General features: G+C 39.9%; 1 protein-coding gene across 1 annotated transcript in view; it reads right to left on the bottom strand.

Annotated features, from left to right (window-relative positions):
* RORB (RAR related orphan receptor B) overlaps window positions 1-17744 on the bottom strand; it is a 140781-nt gene extending 123037 nt beyond the window's left edge. The window contains exon 1 of the mRNA XM_069879882.1: window positions 17729-17744. Coding sequence (XP_069735983.1) covers window positions 17729-17735 — 7 coding nt within the window. The 5' untranslated portion in view covers window positions 17736-17744. The remainder of the gene's footprint in view (window positions 1-17728) is intronic.
* Window positions 17745-18208: the final 464 nt, after the last annotated feature.

The raw sequence follows: 18208 nt of genomic DNA, 5'->3' as shown, positions 1-18208 counted from the left end.
GAAACATTTTTTTTAGCATTTGGGGATTTTTTTCCCCAAGGAGATGAGCTGTACTTGGGTTTTATCTGCTTGAATGAGGAGAGACGAAGTACATGGTCCTTGTCAATAACAAGCATTGTTGGTCCTTGTTAAGTGCATCTATTACCCTGGAGTCCCTCTCTTTTGGTTCAGTGTCCTACAGAAAAGCTTTTGCTCCAAATTTCCATCCTCTCCTTTCCACATTTAATCACAGATATTTTCACCTCTTCCCAACATCACTTTGGTGCTACTGAATTATGCTGATCTCCAGCAGTTGATGTGAAGATCACATGGGGTGACCAAGGAGATGCTAGAGGAACCCCCTATTGGATGAATTAATAGCATTTGATGAGACAGGGAAGACACAGTATAAAGTAGATTACGGGGTTTTATATGGAGTTTTGGGTATGAAGAGTTATTAGGATCTTGCTAGAGATGCTTTGAGAACTTGTGAATTAAGTGGCCAGCCTAATGGCACCCTAGAGACCGTCTCCAGCAACTGGAAACACTGGAAAAGTGGAATAAATCTGAGAAGGAAGTTCTGCATTATCTTTTGTGGAAAGATGAATATTAAGACAGTGTTGAGGCATACAAGAAGAAAAATATTTTAAACATTAATTAAATGGTTAAATTATGCCTTTTTTCCTCGCAAACATGATAGGCAAAAAATGAAGTATTTACATTTTGGTGAAGCAAAACAGACATATCTCCAAAAATTCTTCTTCAATCTCTGGTTTAAAGTAATATAGCAAATTAACTTAAATTGTAACAAATTACATCATCCCAAAATCTGACTTTGCCACTACTATTTTTCTAGCCATGACTCAAAACACCAAGACATCGTCCTCAAAACATTTCTTTTTCCTAAATTGTTTGACTTCCCAGATAACTCCTCAACTTACCAAACCAGCCTTTTTAAAAATAGCAAACTAATGGACTGATCTCGAAGAACAGTGCTTGATCTCAGATCTTTTTGATTAAGATGCATTACTTTCATGCTGATCCCAAAATGTTTCTGAAAATTTCTTATGCTTCCTTATTTCGCACAAGAGAACATTAAGACAGGATCTTTTTGAGGGATTCCTAATCAAATCACAGACTAAAAGGAGATCTTCTATTGGTTCATGGTCAGTTGTTTTTCTCCTGAACATAGCACAAAGCAGATGAAATCTGTTCGGAAAATGAAGGAGGCATCACTGCGAACACAAGCTCTCCATACAATCAAATTATACAAGAGAAAACAGAAACAGCTCAATTATTTGCTTCAATATTTTCTAAGATATGCAGCCTGAATTTATTACAGAAAACCTTAAAGAATCAAGCTGTTATGTAGCACAGCTCTTTAAGCCTTTCCTTTCACTACTGGAGCTGACTGGCTGAAGAAACCAGCTCTATGTCCAGACCTTTAATTGAAATCTGCTTCTGAGGTGAATTAAACCGTGCTATTGGCTGGTGTAAACTGGGCTGCCTAGCAACAGCAGCAAGTTTCAGCCAGGCAATATGACATAAAATAGCAATTGCCTCTGTGGGCACAAGTTTGTGCAAGTAAGATATTTACCAGCAAGTGCTAGTCAAAGAAGAAACAGGAAGCCAGTCAAAATCAGATGATAAATAAAGTATAAACATGACTTCCTTAAAAGTATGCCCTTTTAAGTGCGTACTTTTGAGCTAAATCAAATCAACTTTCCATATGTTGTTGACAAGCCTATGTTTTATTTACTCAACAGTATTTGAAGGAAATTTTCAAGTAAAATATGAACCTGCAGGACAACTGCATTAGCCATAAAAGTACAAACAAAACCTGAAGTTAAAACAACTATGTGTGATCCATTTAATCTTGTCTCATTTTAAGAAAAAATATATTTGCCCAGCTTATCCATAACTCTAGATGTCAAAGCAACAGTCATGTGTTGATAACACAACACAACATTACTCCAAAGCAGATACTCCTGCATCTGAATTTATTTCATGTTGTACTTTTAAAATAAAGATACAAGGCACATCTGTAATGTGGCAAAGCAGAGCTTTGATGTCAAGAGTATGGAAATGGGTCCTACTGAATAAGACCCATGGGGTTGCAAAGATCACCTTTGCAAAATTATGTTCTAGAAGAAAACAAAACCATTCCAAACTGTCAAAAAAAGAGAAGTCACTTGAACAACAAAGAAAACATTCCTGAGAATGTTTTTGTCATGTTCACAGAACTAGATCCAATATATTTTTCTAACAGTGTGATTGAATAAAAAACTGTGATTTTCAAAATCAATATTAATTTTTGTTGCATTTCTGCTTGATTTTAATGGCTTTCTACTTCTTATTTAGAAGTAACAAAGCCCTACAACACTCATTTATACTCCTCGTTATCACAGCTGAACAATGAAACAATGTGCATCTCCTAAATTCAGCCCTACTTTAGCAAAAAGTCCAAGTCAGCATTTCTAGGAGAATTTGTTTTAAAGGATTTACAGAAGCAACTCATAAGTAGTAATAATTCATGGTACAAACTCATATCCCTGTTCTGGTCTCTCTTGTTCACTGCCTCTTTCTGAATTTGCTATAAAAGCTAAATTAAGTCTCAGGGGCACTGCGCCACTAGCCCTTTGTGATGGAAGTAAATGTACTCAGGAGGGAGATGTACTTGAAGTAGAGGGTAAAGTGCCTCCCTCCCCTAGTTCTCTCATCTGCAACACAGATTTCTTTACCTCGTTTCACAAAATCACTAACCCTCACTCACACACTTGTGTGTGTCATACCCCGTTCCCGACTCCCAACTCGATCCTTCCCCTCCCCAGCTCCTAATAGACTTTTTTTTTTTTCTCAGAAATGTAGTCAGTTGAATTTACTGAACTGGAATAAAAATCTTTGTTGGTATAATTTGCTAATCTTTCCCAAGATATGCACAATTCTCTCTACAGCCTCTTTCATGGATATATACATTCAAAATAAATAAGCATACTTACTCTTCTCAGCACTGGGACAGCTATTTTAAAAGGATATATTCACAATCCAATCTGCAGCCTTATTATGACCTAGCAACAAGACAGTTTTGCTTTTCCTGTGCTTTCCCATCTACTGTTGCTAATAACGAAGTTCTAATATTACCTCAACTTTAGTTTCATCACCACAGGATTTAAAGTTATAGACACATTTACGACATGCCTCACTATGAGGGGGTCACATCTTTCAGTCACAAAACCCAGCCACACCCTAACTGTACAATATATTTCCTACTCAATTACGAAAATAAAAAATTGAAATATTTTAGAAATTTAAAATATCAAAAATACTCCAAAAACTATAAAATCAGTAAGTTCTGTTCATCTAACAAATTTAGTGAACACCCACATATAAATGTACATTACTCAAAATCTAGCGCTATATATTCACATTGAAAATAGTATTTACCACTTCCATTGGACATGAGAAAATCTTGTTCACACAAATTTAAAAAAGAAGTCAAGATAAAATAACTCTTCTGCTAACAGAAAAATATAGAATAATCTTTCAGAACAAATTATTTAATCCTAGGGTCCCTGCAAAACTTAAGAACAATTCCATTTTTCAGCCCACTTTATCTCTGAAACCTTAGAAGTCTGGAATATGCTTAAATATTTTTGACAGAAAAGCCTTAGTAACCAGAAACATCCTAAGATCACGTATGAGAAAGCCATAACTGAATAGTCTCCCACGTTTGTATTAGATTGCAAATCGATCTGCTGGAGGGTCGGGAGGCTCTGCAAAGGGATCTGAACAGGCTGGACCGCTGGGCAGAGTCCAATGGCATGAGGTTTAACAAGGCCAAATGCTGGGTCCTTCACTTGGGGCACAACAACCCTATGCAGTGCTACAGACTGGGAGAAGTCTGTCTAGAAAGCTGCCTGGAGGAGAGGGACCTGGGGGTGTTGGTTGACAGCCGACTGAACATGAGCCAGCAGTGTGCCCAGGTGGCCAAGAAGGCCAATGGCATCTTGGCTTGTATCAGAAATGGCGTGACCAGCAGGTCCAGGGGGGTCATTCTCCCTCTGTACTCGGCACTGGTGAGACCATTCCTCGAATCCTGTGTTCAGTTCTGGGCCCCTCACCACAAGAAGGATGTTGAGGCTCTGGAGAGAGTACAGAGAAGAGCAACAAAGCTGGTGAAAGGGCTGGAGAACAGGCCTTATGAGGAGCGGCTGAGAGAGCTGGGGTTGTTTAGCCTGGAGAAGAGGAGGCTGAGGGGTGACCTCATTGCTCTCTACAACTACCTGAAAGGACGTTGTAGAGAGGAGGGTGCTGGCCTCTTCTCCCAAGTGACAGGGGACAGGACAAGAGGGAATGGCCTCAAGCTCCGACAGGGGAGGTTTAGGCTAGACGTTAGGAAAAAATTCTTTACAGAAAGGGTCATTGGGCACTGGCAGAGGCTGCCCGGGGAGGTGGTTGAGTCACCTTCCCTGGAGGTGTTTAAGGCACGGGTGGACGAGGTGCTGAGGGATATGGTTTAGTGTTTGGTAGGAACGGTTGGACTCGGTGATCCGGTGGGTCTCTTCCAACCTGGTTATTCTGTGATTCTGTGATATGGTAACACATGGGGTTCTCCTTATTTGATATAAAATTCTAATGCCCTATAATTCCTGCTGTGTTCTTTTTGTGTATGCCTCATCAGTTAATCAGAATTTAGATAAAATTCGTGAACTATGTAAAAGCAGACTGTAATTCAGCATCCAACTGCAAGAAGCAACTTGAGGTATTTTACATATTTGCTACATAATACTATGCTTTATTAAGTCATCAGAAGCAAACTTCTCTACCAAGTGAAACGATTTCAAATTAATGATAGACACAGGTATTGTAAACAGATTAGAAATGAAGGTTCAGCACCAGGTCAACAGTGAAATTAATAGAAAAAATGAAATTGCCACGGCACTTGGTGACCTGTGTGAAATAAGGTAGTGGTCCCACTCCAGTCTTCAACAGACTTGGCTCATAAAAAACGAAACCCAAAACTTGCCACATAGCACTAATGCACATCCCTGTTGGAACTATCAGCAGCAAGGTCAAGCTTATGACAGTCATGGGTATAGGGTCTTTCAAGGTAAATATCAGGGCAGCAAAGTGAAATGGCATGGGAGAGGGACAGCCCTAGCGCCACGGACAGGTTGACTCCCAGAACCTCTGTTAGGTCTGCATCTAACAAGATCGGTCTGACAAGGACTTTTGCACATCAGTCACCTCACACCTGAAACTATTTGCATACAAACCCCCCTGCAGGAACACGTCATAAACCTCTACAGGGTACAGAAAAGTTACCGGCCTGACACCTTTTTCCAAGTAGAGAATACATGACACACGAATAAACTAGATAGGACTTCAGTAAGAGTTTTGCTAATTTAACTGATTTGATAAAACTCCATTGCACAAAAGCTTTATGCATCCTTTCCTTACCATATAAAGATGCTGACTGTGTTTATAATAAAAGGAGAAATATCTCTCACACAGATAGAAACAGACCTGCAGGAGAAGAAAGCAAATAAAGAACAACTTAAATATACTTTCTTTTGCTTGCTTGTACATGGATAGTTGATAAATGCCACTAGAGAAAGCATTAATCGGTGTGCATAACTATGGATTACTTTGGTATGGACAATTACAGACAATTCTTCAATGTGTCTTTCTAATGAAAAGGAGTGGAAGGATCATATTCCAGGTTCACCCTTAACATCTATTTAATGGCCTCCTTCTATTGTGTCTGCCAGTAAAAGTATACTTGTGATAGAAGCAGCTCAAAAAAATCAAGTAACACAAAGGCTATAAGAATAGGGAATGTACCAAGAAGTAATGAGTAAGTGACAACCAGCAGAGGTTGGGATTTAAACTAATACAAGCACAAAAAAATATAAAAGGTAACATGGAACTGCAATAAAACCCAAAACCAATAAATACACATCAGAATGACTGGTTAGCTCTAGGAGCAAAATCTGATATCCAAAAAGGACTGGAAAAGGGCATACTATTTTCTATTTTCCCTCTTCATTAAAAGCTACAAGAACTTATAGATATGTAAGTTTCTATGCTTGGACATGTACCCATCTCCTGCTGGAAATGTATTTTCTTTAAACCCACATAATAAGGGAAGTTTTCAATCATTCTCTGCATAAATGTATCAACATATCACCTAGTCCTTTATGAAATATGAAGCCTATCTATACTTACACTTAAAACATGAAAACTGCTCAGTTACCTTCCTGAACAGTAAGTATAATATTAATGGTTTAGTACTGCTTAAAACACCATAATAGTTGGCCTCTAGGTGGTGATAAGTAGTTTCGAAGAAATAGCCTTACTCCTTAATAAAAAAAAAAATAATTCCTCAACGATTATTATTCTTGTGAGGAAACTAAGAGTTTATCATTTAACTTGTTCTATAGTGAAACATATATCAAAAATGCTATTTTAGAGATTATGAAAAATCACAATAAGCATTTCATAGCATCTGTCTGCCTGAAATTATTTTACCTGATGCTCATTTCTGCCCAAAAGATATTGTAGGTTAACAGTTGATCAAAACCTGATGCATTCGTAAACGTTCTAGTAATAGCATAAAGACTTTCCTCTGAGACACATACCCTCCTCTAGCTCAAGTGATCCTGAGAAAGAATGAAATAGATGTTAACGGATGACAGCTTGGCTCTCTGCCTGTTTGATGCTTAGGGCATACAGAAAACTACAGGGGAGAGATGAGAAAAGCAGAGACTTCGTGCAAATGAACCTCCTATGCTACCAGAGTAGTTCTCCAAAAATGCAGATGTGTTTTTTTTCTTTTTGGTTATGGAGAGTTCTGTGACTGATTCTGTAATAAGCTCTGTGGGGATTCTACAGAAAGAGAAAATAACCAAGGGTACATACTTAAAAATCACTCTGGTCTTGGAGAAAAGGAGAGCATCATAACCATGTTCTTTGTTCATCTTCTGAGCATGGAGAAAAGATCTAAAGGCATTGTTTCTATCTTACAAAAAGATGTTCTGCTGCAATCAGATACGACACTCTCTTTTCACTGCTATACACTTCCAATGTCTCCAAAAGCCTCTTATATGAATTAGGTGAACTCTACATAACAGATAATTAAAAACAAATAAATCCATAGATACAGGCAAATTCTTTTGCCAGGCAAGAGAGAAGGCAGGTGCTGGCAAACAAGCAGTACTAGGGATGCAGAGATTCATCTCTCAAGCACCTCTTCTATCTCCAAGGCTACAGGCATACAAGTGCAATAGAAGTACATGAAGGAGATGTAGTCAAGCCAAGATTTAACGAACTGTTTATTTCTTCCTTACAGCATTTCCCAAAGATAAACCAAAAAGAACAAAAGATAAGAAGAACAAACACCTTTCTGTGATACATGGGCATGTATGGCCTAATGAACCAATTACACATTTTCTAACATGTTCAGTGTCGAGGACTTTTGAGTCTACTGCTTTTTAACAAAAATGACTGAAAAAATGCATGGACAGAATGATGGACAACATAACAGATAGACACACATTCTACACCACACCTCCAACTCTGATTTGATTCAATGCAGAGTTTAAAAAGATCAGGTTTGGATATATTTTGCAAACGATGTTTTAATTTTGCAAATGACTAACTTGGCTGAAGCACAGTGAATGCCAAACTTGTACAGACAGCTTACATAACTCTATATGTGATGTTCCAGCTTGCAGCACTCACAAGTAGCAGAGCTCTGGCTATACACAGTGAAATGAATGGGAGTGGATGTCTAATGTTAGCGTTTAGCTGAATACCAAATAGTTTGAAGCCCCACTACAACAAAACTACATTCAACACCGAGCAACAGAAAGTAGCACAATGAATACATTCATATTATACAGTCATCATTTTCCTTATTTCACTCCAGTTTGGTTTTTTTTTTTTTTTTTCCTATTCCTTCCACTCCTCTCTTTTTCTAACAGTGTGCCCAATGTTGTTAACTCTGCCTGCAATGTGTGGAAATGAGGAAGTCTAGAACTTTGTAGTACAGGACTGTTCATGTCAAAAATCTTCGTCCACTTGCTTTCCCTTTTTATATTCTGTTATTTTCCTTGATATTTCCACCTGCTTCTTCCACATGCATATCTCTTTCAAAACAGTACCTTTTCTATTTATTTTGTTTTTCCAAATTCACCATACTTTTTCCTCCCCATTTTCTCTTGCACCTGCTTAAATTCCCTGTTTAAAAAATATATTTTTCTCCTTCAGTTTTACAATGTAGCTGGAACAATCTTTTTCTCCTAAATTACCTTGAAGTCTGAAAATGGCTTGCTGCAAAAGGTCTTAGCATCTTTTACTGCATGGCACTCCCTTTAAGAGTCCATAACAGATGCTGATTTAGAACATCTCAGCAAACAGTCTTTCACAAAAATAAATACTGGAATTTTGGCAAACTCAAATCAATGATGAGGAAAGCAACTTCTGCACAGGCACCTGATTGAAGACACTGCAAGTTCTCTACCCATTCATCTGCTGGACTCGAAGTGATAGTATTATTTAGCTCTACTGTCTTCTGAAAATCAGTAGATTGTAAACAACCAACAAGCCATATTGTACCATCAGTTTTACAGTAAAATGTTGCAGCCAAGTCTATATGGAATTCTGTTTCAAAATTAAAGATATAACTTGGATCAACCACAGGTCTGCAGACAAATTTCACTCAGTTTATATAACATAGTGTAACATATATTTGCTTGAGATAGTGACACATGTGAACAGTTTCCCCCAAAATCTTTGTGTGATAATTGTTGCTTCTCAAAATGTTAGATACTGCATGCAAAGTTTTTGGAATTTATTTTTTTTAAGACATTAATTGTGAATTAAATTGTGGGTAAATTATGGCAGTTAGCAGATTCATTTCTAGTTTCATATTGCAAAAAATGCCACAACACTAGCAATGCCTTTATTCTCAACCTGTTCAGAATAAAGAATTTACTTTAATAAGCATGCAGAAGTGCTTTGCAAATTGTAGTGAAACATAATGTTGTCATTCTTTAAGCTATGGAACAATTTGTAGTTTGAGTTATTCTCAATGCGTGTTAATCACCGCCTCTATTGATATTGTTGTTTTAATCTTCCTCCTTATTCCTACTTAGTCATTTGAGAGATTAATATAATCAAAATGTTACAAAATTGATTATAGGTAAGAGGAACCTAGTACATATTAACAACTGTGAACCCTCAGCAAAGTGCATCCCATTTAAATAAATCAAAACTGTTTTATCTATGTGTGGCTGTATTTCATACTATTGAATATTTATTATTTTATAAAAAAATATAGATTATTTAGCATATGCAGATTTTTAAATGAGAAAAATTTAGTGAAATTTAGTGAAATTAGTGAAATTTTTATTTTTTCCTTTATAAAGCAATATTAATTTTAAATGCAGATCTCCCATTATTCTAGTTGGAATATCTAATAAAGATTAATGGTTTAGTACTGCTTATATGCTATCTATATTTAATATTCCCATAATTTAATATTTCCATAATAGTAAATATATTAAGCTTCCACACATCATAAAAACAGTTAAACCGTATTTCTTGTATCACATTTCCATGTGTAATGGTACAGAGAGAATGGCTTCTGTCACTAAAAAGAGACCTCTGGGTTGCTGACAGAAAACAGTAATAACTGTACCTTCATAATTTTCACAAATACACTGATAGGCAACAGTGACTGTTTTAATATAAATTCCTAAACAAACTAAAATATTCTCTGCTTAGTCATCACTGGAGCTTTCTCCAAAAGAAAGGTTTATTTTGTTTACAAAGATGAAATCATCAAATGGCACTGTGCCTTGCACTTCTCTAGTGCCATTACTTCTCTGTGCCACTAGACTGTGCTGCATTTGTTCATATTTGTGCTCCCACTGCATCTGAAAATCTAGACTCAGTTCCTGGTCTTTCCCCTTTTTCAGTTCATTCCAATTAAATACAAAGTAGACTTCACTGTACAAATATTGTACAAAATCCTCCAAACAATGCACACTGAAGTAAGCAACGCCTTTCATAGCCAGTGTGCCGCTTCATTCTTCTTGTAGACAGACAAATATGAAAAGAAATAATACAGCACCTGCTTTGCTTAGTCAGGACCTGAAATATAACATTAAGTTCTATTTTTACACCTTATTTAGAGAAGCAAAATCAGTGCTGCACTGCCAAAGTGCACAAGCGAGCAAGGAAAAAAGTCCTAGTAGTATAGTGTCAGGTTTACTGCCACTGCTGTGGCAGGCTCTTAAATTAAAAAGCTAACTGGCAGCAGTTTATCATCACCTACTAAAATCACACATTCTTCAAGAAGGAAAGAGGAAACAACACAAATAAATGTCTCTGAAAAACATTTTAATGAAAATACTGTCCTGAATTTTGTTAAGCTTAGTTTTATACATTTCGCATACAGCAAATTCACTAAGCTGTCCTCCTTCAAAAAAAAGATTCTTACTTCTAATAAATCTTTTGGAAAACTATTTGCTCCACAGTTTTCACTCCACTATCTAAGAAATAAAAACTTGCCATTAACTCCGAGACTGGGTCTATAGTTTCCAAATTCCTTTCAAACAAATGTAGGCATTCAGTGCATAATGCACATTAAATAACCTAACCTCCCCAAATAATTAAACTGCATAAAGCCTAACACACTTGATCTATTGCAGTGGAAATGGTAATTTAGGAGTTGCTCATTTATAAACAGCTGTGCCTTCACTTTTTACACCTGAAGCTTGTTTTGGAACCATAATTTGACCAATAACAACCTGCTCCAAAACATAACATGCCACCCTCTTGATGGCTCATTATTTTGGCAGTAGACTGAACTGCAATTTAACAACTTTTTTTGTCTTCTCTTGATCTAGCTTCCCCCCGCTCCCTCTCACCCCCACGAACAACTTCACTCAAACAAACTCATTATTTGTAAGAGTAAAGGATTGCTTCAGAGAGTGCAAAAATTTGATGCAACAGAAATATATGTCTTGTTTGGTAATGCTTCTCTAAAGGATAAAGTCACTTTTGGCTACCATGGATTAATGAAACAGAAAGAAGAATCTTAAAATAATTTTGGAATCAAACGTGTTCGTTGTGTTCAAGAATCTAAGTGACCATGGATAACTAAAAGGAACCAGTTAACTGTGAGACCACTTCAAGAGCATCTATAAGCAGACAGAATGCTTTAAAAACTGACTATAATAAAGACAAAAATAACTCTTAAAATTATACTGCTTTTTTAGCCATGCTAGTATGTTTATTACCCTGTATAACATTAATTCCTAAATATATTTCAAATATACACATTTTCTTCATTGCTAAAGTCTGATTTTGTCACTATTTACCAGCAACAACCAACATAAGCATAAGAACTAAACAAAGTAATTTATCGATAATTGGCAGAACAACTTCATTTTTTAATACTTTTTACATGTTAACATTAGCTGAGAAAACAAGTAGCATATTTACCAACATCTCCTTCCAGCAACCAGCAAATATGAATCTCCAGCCAAACAACAGCTATATTCCAGTATTTAAGAGTAGTCAGCAGTTAGGATTTGAAATTTCGGTGCAAGATTTTTTTAACACAGCATGTTTCTTATGATGTTGGTTCCCTGTAAGCTTTTATAATTATTCATGTTTCTTACAATCCCAAGTAATTTGGTTTCAAAGGGACGCAGAATAAACAGCCCCAAATTCAATTTGCCTTATTTTGGGGAACAGTCCCACCAAATTTAACTGAACTACTCACATAAACAAGGCCCATGATAATGGGAAAACTCTTTGAGAATTAGTTTGTCTATCAAGCAAACATAATTACTTGATGTTTATTCTTTAATGAGTATGTGGTTTTAAATGTCCATGATCCAGATAAACATATGATTTTTAAAATTTATTGCATTTTTGTACAGCAATAAAAGTACTGATCTTCTTTTAAATGGTGTAGATGCATTTTAAGTGGTAATTTATCAAAATAATTCATCATTAACTGCATAATAACAACATTCATGTCAAACTAAATTATCCCATACACACATAGCACAGGCAGAAACAGCTGTCATTCTGTTTGCATGAATTTCCAGCAGAATGTGTCTGGCAAAGTTAAGCACAAGCATTTCTGATTTATAAAAAAATAGTTCCAAGACAGCAGAAATACAGACAGCCAAAAGTCTCATCAATATGACCACTCAAGTGAGTAAGCGTTGTTCAGCCAAACAAGGACTAGCCCATCACAGCTCTATTCTATTCTCGATCCTGTGCATAAATTCGAGTTTTTAACATGCTCATGAAAGCAGTATTCAAAGCAAACAGGAAAACAGCACAATCCAAAAGGCACCTTCTGTCTGCCTCCCCCAGTGACACTGTGCTGTGTCTTATTCTCAAAACTGTACTGCAGACATTGCCCAGACTGCACATACAATCGGAAGGAACAACAGCATTGAACTTTATAAGCATGAAGCACAAAGAACAACATTCTGACATCTGTAGTTTGTCTATGAAAGTCATGATGGAAAGCCCCAAATGTGCTAAATGCTCAAAGCTGTTAAAATTGCTTGTTAAAGAAACTGATTTTAAATTCAAATGTACCAGGTTTCTTAATTTATGCTCTGGCTGAAGTTGATTTAACAGGTTTATTACTAAGCTTAACAGCAAGCGACAGTGTCTTCAGAGTGTAAAACAACACATAGACGAGGTGCTAAGGGGCATGGTTTAGTGTTTGATAGGAATGGTTGGATTCGATGATCCGGTGGGTCCCTTCCAACCTGGTTATTCTATGATTCTACACAACCACTAAAGCAATACTGTTACTGCATGATTGTGTAGTAGTGTCCAAAACTTTTTTTTAAAATTTTTTTTTTCTTTTTAATAATACCCCTTTTGTCCTATGTAGCTACAACTGGTTATTTACACAACCATTATATTTAGCCCAATTTACCATAAATGCTGCTATAACACCTGTGGTTTCCCTCATTAAGAGCTCAATAGATAGGATCCTGTGTTGTAAGGGCAGCATATGGACTACAAAAGGGCTAGTAAACATAACCTATTATACTGGTGCACTGGTAAAGCTCATTTTTATTCATCTGATGATTAGTTCAATCAATATTTACTCCTCTGCGCGTCTTTTGTCTTCAGCTACAAAGCATACATTCTTAAGCTTCATTCCACAGACCTTGACTTCCGTGAGTTCACTGCATTGCTTGAGAGGAAGGAAAATTATTTTTAGGGAATCTTTCACTTTGATTTTTGATCATGCTATGGCTGATCCTAGTTCCTGAAACTTTAATAACACACAGTACTGTTGAAAGTATACTTCAACCATATACTTCTTGGTAGGCACATACCAATATAATGCATAGGAGTACCCATAAAAGCACCCTAAACACTTTCCACTAGTTAGTATAAGTACATTTTTAAACATGAATTCTGACTTTCAGTTTGCTTAGGACACAACATCTTGATATAGTTTTTAATCATTAAAACACAAATTAAGTGAACTCCACTTACAATCATGACTGTATTGTCAAATGGGTAAATCATACCAAGTTACTAGTTGTCACTCTATTTACAGGAAAATAGCAGATGTCAGACACAAGGGAGAAATTGTTTCCAGCTAATGTGCATGATATTTTCATAGTTTTAAAATGAATTTTTAGGTCACTAGACTTCTATCCATGAAAAACAATTTTCTCATTAAAAAAATGCACAAACCAGAAAAAAAAAAAGGGTAAGAATTCTAAAGATGTTAAACTAGACAGTTTTCTATTGATGAATTTTAATTATGCACTCCTCCTCCTCCTGCCCCCAACACCTAGCACAATACAACAAGTAAAGATAAATGCAAGATACTCTTTGGGAGGTAAATATAGTGCAATTCAAAGTAAAAATATTACAGAAGTATAAATAGGCTCTCATATTTCAGGTCTGATTTTTGTTCATTCTAGAGATGTCCCACTCTACATTAACTATACACACTTTTATTTTTTTATTATGTAACACAACAAAAAAATAGTTTTACTGACTCATTTTCTAAGCATTTACTGACATTTGTTATAATTTGACCTGCAAAGGCCTAACACCACGAATTTGTGTTCCATCACATATCAAGGAGTCTCAATGAAGTCAAGTAACATTATTCAGGCAAGCAGTAGCTGGATGCACCATGCTGTGATAACAAATAGGTTTTGCTGCAGTGGGGTAAGGTCCTAATTCTGCCAAAAATCAGTATTGCATCTCCCTTACCACCTTCATTTTAAATAGTAAACATATTCACTGACATATTTCAGGACAATATAGTCACGTATTCCCAACTTAGTCATATTTTTTCCCTGAAACAAATAAGTTTCCTTTGCCTTAATAAGCACATACAGATTCCCTGCACTGATCTATTAAATTAAGCAGAACTTTCTCAGTTACCCAGACTATTTGCACATGTTACTTGATAAACTCTCTCAGCAACACTGCAGATAGGATTTGTTTGATTCGCTCTTTCATAATTGCTTACAAACACTTCAGTGATACTAGGAAAACAGAATAACTCTGTAACATTATGTAATATGTATCATCCCTTGGTCCTGACATCAACAAAAAGAGAGAAAACAACTACGAACAGCTAGATAGAAACAACTAGGTAGAAAACCCTGCTCAAATACCCTGCTTCAGGGGCTTGTTTCTTTTCTTTAAAAGATAAAAGATGAAGCTTTTCATTAAGATTCCCAACTGAAAGCTTATATATTTCTCAGTAAAAAGGTTACTCTGTATAACGTCACCTTCACAACTCAAGTTAACAGTTATCACAAACTTGGTTTTTGTGTGCGCACAGGCATCATCTGCCCAGAGTAAAATTATGTGATCTGACACTAGGCTTTGCCATTTGGTAATTGCTTTATGTTTGCGTATCAGCTGTATCATATACAGAGCTCACTAACTTGTAACAGCTTTAAACTTCACAAACCAGTTTAACGAAAATTAAATGTCAAGATACAAAAACGTAAGTTTCATTTTCCTTTTAGTTAAGCATCACAATAGTTTTGGTACATTTTCAGTCCTCTTTTTTTCCAAAAATTATACTGACGCGTATACCTTGTATGTTCTTATGGTTGTTGGTAGGAATGTGGCAGGCGGAAAGAAGAAAGTCTGATGACTGCCAATTGCAAATATCAATATTTTATTCCTATGCTTGCCTCTATAAAACACAGATATAAAAGTTGTCAAGTTCAAAAAACTTCCATTCCCGGTACACAGGGAAATACCTGCACCTACCCTGACAATGTGAACACTAAAAGCACAAGTGCTCAACCTCCTGTACCAAAATATTGTTCTGCTATAAGTCAGCATGGTTTTGTGTTCTCAAATGGATTTGAACTAAGATTTGAAGTACAGAGAATTAATATTTTGCTTAGTACATGACCAATGACTATAATATGGTTCACAAACCCAAGCCCTGCACTGAAGCTAACTGTGCTTTCATGGCATGGGATGACTGGCAGTCGCTGTAGCTGCCCAGTGGTTTTGGATGAAGCAGGCAGTGACACAGGCTGGATGTTTTCAAGTCTTTGGATTCTATCTCCAATGCAGCACAGATAAGCAATCACAGCAACCCCTGCACATCCCAGGCATGCTGCAGCTTGGGAGGATCGTAACTGAGCTGTGAAAGTTTAGGGGAAGAGCTCACACGCACAATACAGCTTCCTCCTTCAAACCTAACAATGAATATAACAGTTTAAAACAACTCTACTTTCCCAAGAAGGCTTAGAGCTACCTAAAAGCATTAATTCACAGAAGCTCACAATACAGTTGTGATATACATTTATTTTCTTATTAGTAAGCCACAAATGCAATAGGCAGATGCTGTGGCAGCACACAATGTTCTCATTCATTTCAGAGGGTGTCAAGCCCTCTTCTTGTCTTGACACACACCTTATATAAAGCATCAGTTCGGTAACCTCTTGAACATGAGTTTCGCCAAGGAAGAAAGTTGCCTGCTTACTGCTCTTGTCTTCCCTCCATCAGAGCCCATTTTCCATCCCCCCCAACCCGTAAATTCCATACTGAGCAAGCCGAAACACAATGCAAACACGCACTTGCATTCTAGGGGCTGAGAAGAACCTCTTCACTGGGGGGGAGCTGACAGCACAGCTTAAGGGGCGGGAGAGGCAGCTGCGGGGCAGCAGCACCCCGCGCGTGCCCGCCAGGTGCACCCTCCGACGGCCCGGGACCGCTCGGCCGCCCCGCACCTTGTTTTAAAGGAAAAGGTCAGAGCAGAGGAAAGGCAACTCATTTCGCGCTGGTCAAGGCGGGCTCCTGGGGGCACCACGGGCCGTCCCGAGGCAGAGAAACGTGGACGGCTGCGGCTCGGGTGGACGAACTGCCCGCTAAAGGGGAGATGCGGCTTCTGCCCGGGGACCCTTTGACGGGCGTATTTGGAAAAGCACCCCCCGAGCCACTGAGGGGTTGTGGTTGAGTGGCCGGGGTCGGGGGGTGCAGCAAGAAGGCTGCAACAGGGGCCGCTTTACAGAATTGAGTTTCCTCTCCGTTTCCTGCTGCTCTTACAAAAGACAAACACTGTTTAGCAAGTTCTTGCCCGATGCCCGAAAGCCAAGTGTAAGAACACAGGGAGAAAGTTTTGTTTTTTTTTTTTTCTCGTTTTTCTGCGCAAATGGCAAAACTACAATTCCTTTAAAGAAACCTACACACACGCGTGAATGGTTAGCGCTGTTACCGCACGCCGCTACAACCGCTGACATTCCACAGGCGGAAACCCTCGCCAAAAGTTGTTTCTAGCCTGTGCGTCCGCATTTATTAAAGCAAACTGGAGGTCCAAGAGAGCTGCACGCGATGTCGCTATCAACCCCCACCGCACGCCGCTACTCGTAAGCCCTTCTCTTCTGTCCCTACGGCCTGGGAAAGTCCCCTCGCCCCTTTCACCACGCCGCGGTGCGAGGCAACCAACCAGGGTGAAGAACTGGGCGATAAAGGGGATTGTAGAGGATGGGGGAGCAGAAGAGGTGTGGAACCCCCTTGGACGTCCGGGGTCGGCGGGGGTTGTTCTCGGACTCCGGCCCTGGGACGTGGTGGGGAAAAAAAAGCCGCTTTGCCACGTCTCCCGCACCCCTCCGCGCCCGCTTAGGTGTGCGGCGTGTCAGACACAGCACGCAGCCGCTCTCCAGCCCCAGCAGCAACCTCGGGACAAGCAGTTCGGCACGCCTAGGGGTGTCCCGTCAGCGAGGATGCTCCTTGTCCTCCTGCGGGAGCCCCGCCGGGTGCGGCTGCGAGCCCCGGGGAAGCTCTGACTGCCCTCCATAAACGGGCTGTTTGGGGGCGGCTGGAAGGGCCGGGGTAGAGAACTGCGAGGAGGAGGAGGAGGAGGAGGGGGGACCCGGAGAGCGCAAACCCTTCCCGCCCCTTAGCCATCCTTGGGGAAGCGCCCCACCCCTCCAGCCGACGTGAAAAAAATCCCGAGAACAACTTCTGGGGAGGGCAGGGGGAGCTAGCAGCGACTCGGGACCAAGCGGCGCGGGCCACCTGCCGAGGGCGAGCTTCGCGGCACAGGTGTGTGCCTCGCCCCCTACCGCGGGGCGCACGCCGAGCCCAACCGCCAGCAGCCGCCTCATCAACTTTCTCCCCCGGACCTTCCCCACCCCCCCCCCCCCAGCCCCGTCCGCTTTCCCCAAGAGAGAGGGCCGCTCCCCGGCCCGCTTACCTCGCATGGTTTTGGCTCCCCGTTGTCATGAAGCCGGGAGCCCGCACCGCAAACAAATCCCGTCTCAGCACCCGCGGAGGCCGCCGCAGCTCTGCTCCGCCGGGAAAACCATTCCTGCGAGACGACTCCGCGGGGCGCGGCTCCGCGGGATGCCCCGCGCCCGCCCGCCGCGGAGCCCCTGCGGAGGTCGCCTGGGCTGCGGAGCGGCGGCGGGCAGCTAGCGGCAGAGCAGGGGAGGGGGAAGAGAAGGAGTTACGCTAGAGCAAAACAAGGAAAGCACGCGGAGGAATAAAGGAGGGACGCGCTGCGCGGGAGGCAGAGCATGTGCAGGTTCACATGGCACTCGCGCCCCTCGGCAGCTCCCCGGCGCGGATTCTCACCGCGCGGGCACGGGGACGCGCGGAGCGGCAGTGAGACCCGGGGAGCGAGCGGCAAAGCGGCTTATAAGCGGGGGGGCGGGCGGCGCCGCCGGCGCGGCCC

Source organism: Phaenicophaeus curvirostris, chromosome Z, assembly GCF_032191515.1.
Source record: "Phaenicophaeus curvirostris isolate KB17595 chromosome Z, BPBGC_Pcur_1.0, whole genome shotgun sequence".
In the NCBI taxonomy this organism is placed as follows: Eukaryota; Metazoa; Chordata; class Aves; order Cuculiformes; family Cuculidae; genus Phaenicophaeus; species Phaenicophaeus curvirostris.
Note: the sequence above shows the minus strand (reverse complement) of the source record. Positions and strands in the feature narration are given on the sequence as shown.